Source organism: Tamandua tetradactyla, chromosome 6 (genome assembly GCF_023851605.1).
Source record: "Tamandua tetradactyla isolate mTamTet1 chromosome 6, mTamTet1.pri, whole genome shotgun sequence".
NCBI lineage: Eukaryota > Metazoa > Chordata > Mammalia > Pilosa > Myrmecophagidae > Tamandua > Tamandua tetradactyla.
This window is the reverse complement of record NC_135332.1, coordinates 73,092,040-73,104,698: the sequence shown is the minus strand read 5'-3', so window position 1 is coordinate 73,104,698 and position 12,659 is coordinate 73,092,040. Positions and strand designations below refer to the sequence as shown.

Here is a 12,659-nt window from a genome sequence, read left to right as displayed (position 1 = left end):
CCATTTTTTACATATGGCCAATAGCAGCCCTCTCACATCCTTCATCACCAGCACACACTACTGTCTTAATTCGTAAAAAATTTGCAAGCAGATGTGCTTGGCACATGGAATATAACCTCAATATAACAGCTGTTGAAAAAAGAACGTAGAGAAGTGGTTTACCGGTGTGTGTTACACGCTCTGCCTTGCAGGGAGATGAATGGTGATGGGTGGAGACGAGCTCTGGAGTAGGACCTTAAACCGACAACGGAGAGCATCAAAGCAAAGAATGCAATCAACATGGCAAAACCCACGCCCATCTGCAATCCGCTTCTCGCCACTGTGCCGGGCTGATGGAACTTAGCATCTACTATTACTGAGGTATGACAGAGCTCACTCCAGGAACTCAGTCTTTCCACTGGTTCTCAAACACAACCTGTAAATCCCCTGGCACTTCAAATCCAGCTTGCCATCAGCCTTAATCTATCAACACACCTCAATGGTGAACGACCTGCCTTGGCAGATTTGTCTTTCTAAAAAAGATTCTAAATCATTGCCAGCCATGGGCTGGTTTTGTGATAACTAAGACCGAGTCTTGAGCAGAGAGACTCTAAACCCTTCTACTTGCCCCTCTGGGACCGATCAAAGATGTACTAATTCTTGTCTTGTCACAAGCATTCCATTTTACTTAAGAAGAAAAGCATCCTGAAGTTGAACAAATGCAGTAACCAGTCAAATGATTTTCTTAAGAATGTATTCAAAATTTTAAAGAAGAAACTACACACAATAAATTATTTTCAGATTTCCTAATACTATTCTACTGATTCTTTCTCTTAGATTTCATAATCATTTTACATGACCATATTCATAATAGAAAAAATGAAACCGAAGGAACAAACCAAAGACCATCATCAACACTCTCCCTCCCCTCTCCTTCCTTCAAATTCTACTTTCCTACCTAGAGGAAACTACAAGTATATCATTCCCTGCCTTTTATGTGTACTGACACAAACACACACACACAGAACCATGCACTGCTTTTAAAAATCTTGTCATTGTACTGTGCGCATCAGTTTCAATTTGCTTTTTTTCACTTAATGATGTATTTGGTAGAACGTTTCATGTCACTGTGACTGTAGCTCCACATTCTTTATATTTGCCATATAGCAAGCATTCCACTGTATGAAAGCAAATTTATGTCATTGATCCCATAATGATGGATGTTTAGGGATAACATTTTTGTATGCTTTTCCTTAAATACGCAAGTAATTTTTTTTTTAGGAGAGAAACCTAGAAGTAGAGTTACTTTTCCTATCTAATTTAATTAAATCCTGTCCTTAGCTGCTGAGACATATGATCTTTATATCAAGACTTGGAAAAACATATTATACATTCATTCTAGAAGAAAACGCGTTCACAGCAGAAGGGTTTAAAAATAACTTCACAATTTTCCCATACAGCCTGTAGGCAGTAGAATGAGCCATGATGAGTTAAATGAACATAAAAACAAACAGAAAAGATCAAATGAGGGTCATAAGATGTTTAAGATCCAAAGAAGTTCAAAACAAGAGACAGGCAAGGTAACCAAACGCCCTCGGAGGATCTTGTGAGGCTGGCTTAGGTAAAGGTTTCAGAGAGCACATCTGCTGACTGAGACTCAAAATTTTGCTATTTCAACCTCTGAAATAAGTTATCTCTGAGGTAGTATATAAAAGGGGCAGAGGGAGAGGAGACAGAAAGTCAGAGAATATAAAAGGGAAAATTTACGAAAATAAGTGGAAGCTAAGCAGAACTTTGTAGCCTTCTCTCTCTCTCTCTCTGTATGTGCACACATACAAACATTCACACACCCACTTTGGCTTAGTGATTGGAGTACATTTAAATGTTGAAAAGAATTTAGCTTTTTTTCTTTTGACGTGGCCAGAAATTCCTACATTAAGCACCAATATAATGATGACAAATATGGCCTTAATCAGAGAAGATAAGAACATAGCCACATGAAAGGGAAATATCCCTGCACTGATAGACCATACCTCTGAGAACCAAAAGTGAAAAAAGAAAAAAAATCTTTTCAGATCTAGAAAGCCACAAGAGTTTACCAATCTGACTTACTTTTCTATCAAATCCAGTGTGACTCCAGGCACCAGACTGACACATTTCTGCATGCAAAACCTGTAGGGAAAGAAAAGAGAGTGACTCACACTAATGGAATATTCAACAAGAATGCAATACCCAGCAGAAAGAACAAGGAGTGAGGATGGACGTGGTTTTAAAAAAAAAAACGGATTTACCTGAGTCTGACGGTTTTGGATTTGTGGAGAAAATCTCATTGCCAGACTGTCAGAGGGGTAGGACTGAATAAGTTTTCAGTAGAGAGAAAAGAAACAAGTTTGCAGTCACATGAAACCTAGACTCTGGAGAGCAGGGTCCAGATGCTCGATAGAATTGAGCTTCCAAACTAAATAATGGAGGCAACCGGACTTGTAATTTATTTTTCTTCTTAAGAAAGTGAGCTGGTGGGAGTGATGGAGGAATGAATGAATAACCTCGAGGCACAAGAAAGAAATATGTAGGAGAAGACAAAGAAAAGTGAATTAAATTACATCCTTTTAATTACCATCAAATCATACAAGTCAGAGCTGAGAGACTTAGTATCTGCAGGCAAACCACTCTTCGAAGGCCAGCGTGGAACTTACAAGGCTTTATCTAATTTGTGTACACTAGCAGAAGGTAAGAAACCATCTTTTTCCTCCTGTCAAGGCTATTGACACACAGCAGGACAGAATCAATAGTAACACAGGGTAGAAAGCCAACTTAGTATTTTCAGTTAGAGAAATATAAAATGTTTAATTCACTTGCTTTTAAACTAAGAATAACCCCCTTTAAAAATATATGCCTGTGCACGCAGCAAATACCAGCAGTTACAAAACGCATCACCTTTGTGCCACTGGCTGGGAATGAAAAGTGGAGGAAGACTGGAGACAGCAGCGGTAGCTCAGACCAGGACTAGGCTGTGCTTACGGGAGACACGGCAGTGGAACATTTCGAGAGTGGTGGGGGCTACAGGGGGACAACAGAGTGGTGGGGTAAGACAGACTAAGGGACAGAGAGATGCCGAGTCAGAAAGAGAAGAAACGGGGTTCTGAAGGTCTGTATTGGGCAAACTACTCCTCACCTCTGCAGCTACCCAACTTATGGTAGAAGGCTTCCCTGGTCTCCTGTGCACAACTGTCTGGCAGGCTCAGCAGCCTCTGGAAGCTCTGACTGCTTCAGCCAGTAGAAGTCATTTTTTTTGGCTGTGTCTGCAAAAGCTAGTCTTCTGTCACCCAAAGAGCAAAAGACATAGACCCAAGGGCGACTCCTCCCCGAGGGCACACACACCATGCAACTGCCTGGATGCTTCTCCAGCCAGCCGTGTTCACTCTGAGCTAATCCTTCTGTTTACTTCACTGTCAAATCCCTCTGCTAGCCATGCTCCCACGCATCCCCATAACCATGGGGCCAGTGCAGGTCACATGCACTCCTACAGCAGTGTCATGTTTCCAGGGAGTTTCAGGCTCTCTCACTGGATAAAAGTGATCTACAGGAAATGCATTTTCACATCTAATTTTGTGTCCTATGCAAACCATGCCACTTTGCTATGTTTGCCTTTTTATCCATAATGTTCTTATTGATTGGGACTTCAGGTTTCCAGTAATGACAGAATGATTTGTACCAGACTAACTCTTTTGTCAATAAAAATAATAAGCTCTGGACAAAACATAAAAAACAACCATTCGAAGGTGTCAGAGAGCAAGCAAATACAGGCAGACACCAGAGCTGGGACCCTTTAAAGAAAGTAACGGGTTAAGATCTCCCTACACCAGCTTCCTAAGGGCGCCCCTCAGTTCACAGCACATGGAGAATGGCACTCAACTCAAAGTTAGTGGTGTTAGTGGTCTGAGGAGTCAGAAATCAGAAGTTAAGTCTGCCTGGAAATCGAGGGGAAAGTATTGGAAAGGTGGAGTCACAGAGGAGAAAGCCCAAAGCAAGCATTGGGCTGAGGCCAGAACTGCACATGCAAAGGCCAAGACTCTACGGATTCCTGCAGAGAACAACCAAAAGGCTAACAGAGCTGAGAAGAGGCTTCCCACCTGCTTATCCCTGTGAAGGCAGAAAGGGAGACCAAGTTCTGCCAGACAAGAGGAGCTTGATGAACACCGGCTTTCCAGTAAAATGGAGGGGTCGCTTCTTAGTTACAAACTACAGCTGGGCCCTACACGCAAAGCCAAAAGAGACCCACCCCACGACTACGCCTACACATGAAAAACTGGACTGCCTTCAAGAGCAAAGAAGTGATCAGTCTTCAGAGAAACATAACAGAATCTAGAGTCTCTACAGTGTCTTATCTATAACACACAGTAAATGATAAAACCGAGAGGAAAAGTAGCCCATAAAAATACAGTCAATCAGACTTTGAAATTAGCAGACAAGAACTTTAAAATAACTATTACATTACTGTTGACTACACACTGTAGCTTGCATTGATTGTACTTTTTCCTGTATACCATCCATTTCCAAAACTTTGTTTCTCAGGGAAACTGAGAGGTGCAGCCCCTTGGAGGGCAGTGTGGTGGTTCCACAGGAGGCTAGGAGTGGGGTTGCCATATGATCCTGAAACCCCTTTGTTCAGTATATATCTGGAGGAACTGAGAGTGGGGACACGAATGGACATTTGCACACTGGTGCTTATGGCGTCAGGGTTCAGGATTCACAATGGATGGAGGTGGCCTAAGGGCACAACAACTGAGGAATGGAAGGAGGAACTATGGTGTATACATACAAGGGCCTAATGAGCAGCCACAAGAATGAAGAAAGTTGTGAGGCATGCAAATAGGTGAATTTTAAGGGCTGCATGTTAAATGCAATGTCAGAAATGAAAAGAGAAATATTATCATGCCTCACTCATCTGGACAAACTATAATATTAAAAACTTGGTGAATTGAAGTCAAGAGCATAGGTTATCAGGTTGGAACCAATTGTAAAGGGTCTTAGATTGTAAGCTCTTACAGCAGCCACATATATTCAAGAGAAGTAACTTTTATTTCTAAATTCTGAAATACTGAGCTGTTTGTATATAACCTGGCCATTCCCAGAAACTTTGGGTGTTTATTTGACACCTGAGATTTAGAGCTAGAGCTCTGAAGCTATGAATGTCAGTGCTACCCTATACAGGAATGGTTTAAAAGTCGAAAAAGGGATCAGACTAACTAGAGATATGAATGAAGCTGATCTGGATAGGACAGTAGTACAACAAATACAGTGTAAAGGATGATATTGTCCGTACTTTAAAACTTCAACTTCTGTATGAGACCAAAAGGAGAGATGTTTATTTGGTGCAAAATTTGTATTAGCGTAGTGCATTTTATTTAACTTGTATGGTCAGTTTAGTTGAATATCATAAGTATATGGAATCTTGAATAGAGTGTGAGATCTTGTTGTTTGTCCAGGTTAGTGTGATACCCCGATAGATCCCAGAGTAATGTAGGCAGTAAATCAAGGAGTATTTGCAAAGTCCCTTTGGGGAACTGAGGAGAAGGGAGAAAATATTCACCTTCCCCATTTGATATGGGGAAGGTGAATATTCTCATACGTGGTGGCAATAACCAAATCAATAGGCTGAGCCCTTAATTTTGGGGTTTGCCCCTATGAAACTTATTCTTGCAAAGGAGAAGCTAAGCCTACTTATAATTAAAAAGAACCTCTTTTGTTGCTCAGATGTGGCCTCTCGCTCTAAGCTAACTTGACAGGTGAACTCATAGCCTCCCCTACTGTGTTTGACATGACTCCCAGGGGTGTAAATCTCCCTGGTAACGTGGGACAGAAATCCTGGGATTCACCAGGACCCAGAATCATGGGATTGAAAAAGCTTTCTTGACCAAAAGGGGGAAGAGAGAAATAGACAAAATAAAGTTGCAGAGGCTAAAGAGATTTCAAACAGAGTCGAGTGGTTATCCTGGAGGTTATTCTTATGCACTATATAGATATTCCTTTTTAGTTTATGGTGTATTGGAGTGGCTAGAGGGAAGTACCTGAAACCATTGAGCTGTGTTCCAGTAACCTTGATTCTTGAAGATCATTGTATAAAATTATAGCTTTTACAATGTGACTGTGTGATTGTGAAAACCTTGTGTCTGATGCTGTCAGGGTATGGATAGATAAGTAAAAAATGTGGATAAAAAAACAAATATAGGAGGGTGAAGGGGTAAAATAAATTGGGTAGATTGAAATACTAGTGGTCAATGAGAGGGAGGGGTAAAGGTATGAGATGTATGAGTTTTATCTATTTTCTTTTTATTTCTTTTTCTGGAATGATGCAAATGTTCTAAAAACGATCATGTCAATGAATACACAGCTATTTGCTGATATCATAAGCCATTGATTGTACACTATGTATGGACTGTATGTATGTGAAGAAAAATATTTTAAAAATAGCTATTATAATAAAATAACTTTATTACTGACTGGGAAATAAGCATGTTATAAATTCAGTGAAAAATAATTTCATATATATAGAATTTAAAAACAGGTCATCATGCAAGCATTCGTATGGATAACAACCCACATATTTCACTCTAGCCAATAACATCAATTCCCTTTGCACCAGAATTGCTAACAACTGGTTCATTTTTCACACTGTTCCTTTCTTTTCCCTGACCATGTTATTAGGCAATGAAAGATCAAAGAGCAGACATAATGAAAGGGGAAAAAATGGCTAAAAAATCCACAAAACTAGATATCAATAATTGTAACAGTAAACACAGAAACTGATACTCTTTCAGCATAGCACATACTACTTGGCAGGCATAGTTCTAAATGCTTTATACAGATTATTTCATTTAATCCTGACAATAATCTGCGAGGTATTATCTACTTTACAGATGAAGAACATCTTCTGTAAACTAGATATATTATGGTAAAATTCAATAATATCAAAGACAAGGAAAATTCTGAAAGCTTCCAAAAGAAAGACAGGTCAGATTAAAAAAAATAAAGGATCAGATTCATACAGGACACAGTATGAATGCTTTCAAACAAAGAAGAAGAGCTTACAATCTAGAACTATATAACCAGCCAAACTGTCATTCAATTGTGAAAGCAGCATAACAATATTCTCAGGCATATAAGGCCTCAGAAAGTTTACCATAAAAAGACCTATGATGAAAATGGTTTGGGATGACAAGTTTAAGTCAGAGGAGAGAAAAATCCAAGAATGGATTAAAGATAAATATATATATATATATATGCAAAGATGGCAAATACTCTACATTTATCTGTAGTGTGCTGCTGTCTTTGTGTGTGTTGCTGTCTTTTAATGGGAATAAATGCATAAATGGTGATATATTCACAGAGTGAAATGTCATAGACAATTAAAAGGAATCCACTACAGCCACATGCAATAATATGAATGAATCCTAGCAATGCAATCCTAAATGGAAAATGCCCTCCAAATATTACAATCAGCATTATAGCCTTGAATAAGATTAAAATTTAAAAGAAAAATAATAGTCTTAATGAATACACACAAAAGTCATGAAACTATTAAAAAAAAACAGAATAATAAGCCCAGCATTCAGCATAACGGTTATCTCAGATGGAGAAGGCAGGGTGTACTAATTCAGAGTACTATACGGTTACATGCAGATAACTGTCAAGGTCCAGGTTTTGGTTCAGTGGTGGGTCTAAGGGTATAAAAAAAAAACTAACTAACCAAATACACAAAAGCAAGTCAAATATGGATGAATGAATGATTCGTGTGCCATGAAGGAAGAATCATGATTAATCCAATTGTGTATACCTGAGGCCAAAAAAGGAAGAAAACAAAAGGTTGAAATCTGAAGGTAGCATTCTCACTCCTAGCCTATCAGGAAACCTGCCAGGAATCCTATTCTCAGCTGGTAGTTGGGAGTTTAAAGAGAATGTTGGTTACCTGAAGTTAAAGCAGGGACTTCAACTGTTATAATCTGTTTCTTCCTTACATTGTAGCTCATTAAAAATGTCGTTTGGTTGGGGGAAGGGGTGGGCATGTTCAACCCACCAGAGTCACAAAGCTGTTGGCAGCTGAGAACTCACAACGCATTTAACTGTGTTGTGAGATGCATCAGGAAAGCAAAGGAGCAGTCAACATGGTCCTTCCGGGGCTCCTTTCCTCTGCCACCTGTCCAAGACGAGTAAGGCAGCAGTTAGACTCAGGACTTGACTCTGCTGAAAGACTTAAGAGTTTCACTATATTTCTCATTAACCTTCATAAAAATAATCAGTGAGGAAGCTTGGGTTTTGGAAGATCACAGAGGAGTTGTCAATTTAGGTGGGGTGGGGTGTCGCTGTGTGCTGACTACTACGGCTAGTAGAAAAACCAAGGCAGATGAATTTATAAAAGGACCAGTTACCTTATTATCTTTATAACTATCTTCACTTTACAGAAGAAGAAAAGGACTCAAGTTTTAGACATTTGGCCAATGAATAATATAGTCTAAGTTGGAAGGAGAAGCATAATTGGTCTAATTTCCTTGTCTTTATACCAAACACCTTAAACAGACTGTCAACTAATTACTCAAAGGTGCAAGTGGCAAGATGCTCAGGGGTTGGGACACATTTTGAGGGATTGGAGCCATAAACCAATACCACCTACATTTCCCTTATTTCAAGGACAGTAATGGACGTCTAGGAGTAGGACCAAGATACAAGGGGCAAAAACATCAAGTAAATTTGCTATGCAAAGCCCAAGTCAACCTCAGATTATTAAAAAAAAAATCCTCATGAACCCAACCTGTACCTGTGCTGGTGCCTAGTTTTAGTGCTGCCCCTACCAACAGTGAAGCACTTAGAAGGAATATGAGCCAAATGGTCAGTAAGCCAATACCGATTGATCCCTTGCTGTGTACCAAGTAAGATAAGAGGCAGTGAAAAGCGACTCCACGACAGCACAAACCATTTCCCTAGCTTCTTTTAAAGTTGCTAAGGGGTCCAGGTGATAGGTCTGTCTTTCTCTGTAGAGAGCTTTAGGTCACAGATGGGCCAATGGACAAAAGGCTGACATGTCTAAAGAGACCTGGCTCCGACTGCTGCCGAGCCTGCCGCACTCGTGGTGGACCCCACTTACTCGCCCACCGCTCATTCACCAAACCCTGACTGAATACATTCTGGGTGACAAGCATCATTCCAATATTTGTGGATGCAGAGTGTCAAAATAGGGAAAATCCATTTCTTTGTGGAGCTTCCCTTCTAGCTACTCACAGATATGCTCAGGCCATCCTTGGCTCCTCTCACAGCCTTCCCTAACCCGCCTACGGAAAACAGCACCTTCACTCTCCCCTCATTCTGCTTTGTCAAAACAGCTCTTTTTACTCCCTGATGGTATATAGTTGTTTATTGCTTATTTATCTCTAGAAGGTAAATCCCAGGAATGTAAGGATTTTTCTTATTTTGTTCATCACTGCATTCTCAAGGCTTAGAATGCTGCCTAACATATATATCTGGCACTCAATAAATGTCAATAGTGAACACGGTATAAGATTTATTCGGTATTGTTGATGGGTTTCTAATGTCTCACATACATCTTTTTTCTTGACTCTCTTGAAAATGAGTAGCTTCAAGATTTTGATGAAGAACAAATGAATTTTAATGTTGAAAAAAACTCAGTTCTGTAGGCTTGTAAAGATCATACAATTTCTGGATGCTGTTGTTCTTAAATTGGAAATACCTTCATTTTCCTCTTCTTTTTTTAAAAATGTACTATAAGTAAGATAATACAAAGTGAAAATTACCATAAACCCACTATCCTGATGTAAGTATTAACATTTTCATATTTACCTTTTATAAAATAATAAAATCGGGTTGATTTATTTTAGGAAACCATGGCTCTGTGAAACTCCAAACAATACCAATGCATGTAATATCAAAATGAAAGCCTGTCCCTTCATCTTCCAATCCTATTCAGCAGATAGAGCCATGAGTATGACTAGAGTGTGACACGTCTCTATGCTTCCAGACTGTGCCCATGCAAACATTTACAACTAAGACCTACACTGAAGTTTTGGATAGGTTTTGCTTTTTACCACATGAAGATTGTGCCATACATCTTCAGGTTATTTTCCCTCACAGCTTTTTAATTCTCTAACACTTTTTTTTCAACAGTTTCAAACATTCAGCAAAGTTTGAAGGAATTCTTTGTGAATACTTATATATCTGCATCAAGTTTCCTCTGTTAGACTCTTGACTACATCTCCATTTCCCTTAACCCACCTTCTTTTTGTTATATTTCAAAGTAAACTGCAGATGTGGTGCACTTACCTCTAAATTCTTTCACATGGATATCTAGATCTCAATATCTGTTCTTTTCTTTTGATGTAACACTACATACAACGAAATGCACAAATCTTCAGTGTATATACGAGTTTTGACAAATGCATACAGCTGTGTAATCTAAACTCCCATCAAGAGAGAGATTAGCACCAACATCCCAGACAATCTCCCCAACAATTCACACTCCCCTCTGTGACCTCCACTCACCCAGAGATACTGTTCTGATATTATTCCATTGTTCCAGAATTTCATAGAAATGGAATCCCTCAGTATGTACTTCTGTGCAAGTCTTCTTTCAGTGAGCATGATGCTTTGAGATTTATATGTATTGTTTGTGTCAGGAACTTATTTCTTTTTATTGCTGACTGGTATTCCATTGTACAAATATACCATAGTTTATACATGCTGTTTTGTCACTTGCATTTGTTGTCTATTATGGACAAAACAAAAATCATTTCACGATACATCTTCATCCTCTTCAATATTTGTAGAAAATGGTGAGCACTATGTTTGCTCAGTTTCCTAACTTCCATTCTGACAAGTGGCACTGCCTGACAAGTGGATACTCACACATTGAATTACTACCTATTGTCAGGTGGCTTTCCCTGAAGGCCCAACATTTATTATCCAATCAAGGCTGAAGATACATTTTTTTTTTTAATTTTTATTTTTTTACATGGGTAGGAATTGAACCCGGGTCCTCTGGCATGGCAGGCGAGCATTCTTGCCTGCTGAGCCACCGTGGCCCACCCTGAAGATACATTTTTAAATTTCTTGACAATACTGGACTTATCAGTATTAAAAAAAATTAATCTCTGCCAATCTGAAAGGCGGGCAATGATGCTTCATTTGAAATTTATTATTATTATTTTTTGAGGTTAAATCCAGCTAATAATGTTTTTTGGTTCTTTGTAGATATATGTTTATATCCTTTGCTTTTTTCTCCTGCGGTACTCATCACCTTGTTGTTTTAAAGATCTTTTCCTACATTAACAAAATTAACCCATTTGCCTGCCACATGTTATAAATATTTCCCCCTATTTATGATTTTATACTACATTTGGTTTATTGTTTTCTTTGCCATATAAAACTTTTAAAACTTGTGCTTAATCAATTCTATCAACAACTTCCTTTATTAATTTTTTCAGCTATGGTATAAAAATATTCAGCCACAATTTTTCTGGTACTTTTGTGAGCTTTTACAATTTACCTTTAAATCTTTGGTACATTTGGAAATTACATTTCAAACAGCCAGCTGTGTGCCCCAAATACCAGGTACTGAGTAGCTCAATCTTTTCCCAAATTATACCAAATTCTGACATACAGAGAGACTGTTTCTGGAATCATCTATCCTGTTCCACTATTTAAATGTCTGTTCCTACACCTTCAAGATACATTTTAAAACCTGAAGGATCAGTTATCCTTTATAAATCTGTTTAGTTTTGTTTCAGAATTTCCCTGACTATTATAAAACATTTATTTTTCATGTTGATCTTTAAAATAATTTTGTCAAAATTATATTAAACTTATTATTTAATTTGGGGAGAATTTATATCCTTAATTGACTGGCTCTCACCATGTAATAATATGGTCAAAATTATTATTTTACATTATAAAATATAATAAAATTATATAAATATATGGTTAAAAAAATAGACTTTTCCATCTATTCAGACTTCCTTTTGAACCACTCAGTAAACTTTGATGGAATTTTCTGAGTGTATGTTCAATACATTCTCAGCTAAGTCTATGTTTTAATCATTGCTACTGTGAATTAGACTTACTTTCTTCCTAATATTTCTTTGTTGGTTATTTTTAGTATCAAAGAAGGGCAATAATTATTTAAAAATTATTGCGAATATGCCATCTACAAAGAGTACACAATGTACAATGTGCAGGTGGGAGCTTAAGGGATTATAAAGTAAAAGCACTATGGCTGCTGCCAAATTAAGAAGCCCATGACCAGTTCAGAAAGGTTCCTGGGTGGCCCTCCAAGGGTGTGCCTACCCCTACTTTCTGGAGGGAGCCCTCTGACTTCCGTGGAATTAATTTATACATCTTCATAGCAAACAGCCTCTCTGCGGAACTAACAGTTTTTCAATGGAGTTTATTGAGTTTTCTCAAAGATTAAGATCAGATCATACATAAATAAGCAAATTTGCCTTTCCTCTGGAATATTTATGCCTGTCATTTTTCATCTAATTATGATATTAACTAACATTTTCAGAACAAAGTGTGTTGAATAAATGAAAGTTAGTATACATCTCTCCTTTAGTTAATTGCATTAATGGGGATGCACTTAACATTTAAGCAGTAGAGTGCAATGATGGCTACCG

The 12,659-nt window shown here is 38.3% G+C and overlaps 1 protein-coding gene across 5 annotated transcripts in view; it reads right to left on the bottom strand.

The window, feature by feature from the left end:
• Positions 1-12,659, bottom strand: part of RPTOR (regulatory associated protein of MTOR complex 1) — a 516,265-nt gene that overhangs the window by 186,119 nt on the left and 317,487 nt on the right. For all 5 annotated transcript variants that reach the window (XM_077166178.1, XM_077166180.1, XM_077166179.1 and 2 more), the window contains one exon: positions 2,092-2,151. In XM_077166178.1, coding sequence (XP_077022293.1) covers positions 2,092-2,151 — 60 coding nt within the window. The remainder of the gene's footprint in view (positions 1-2,091; positions 2,152-12,659) is intronic.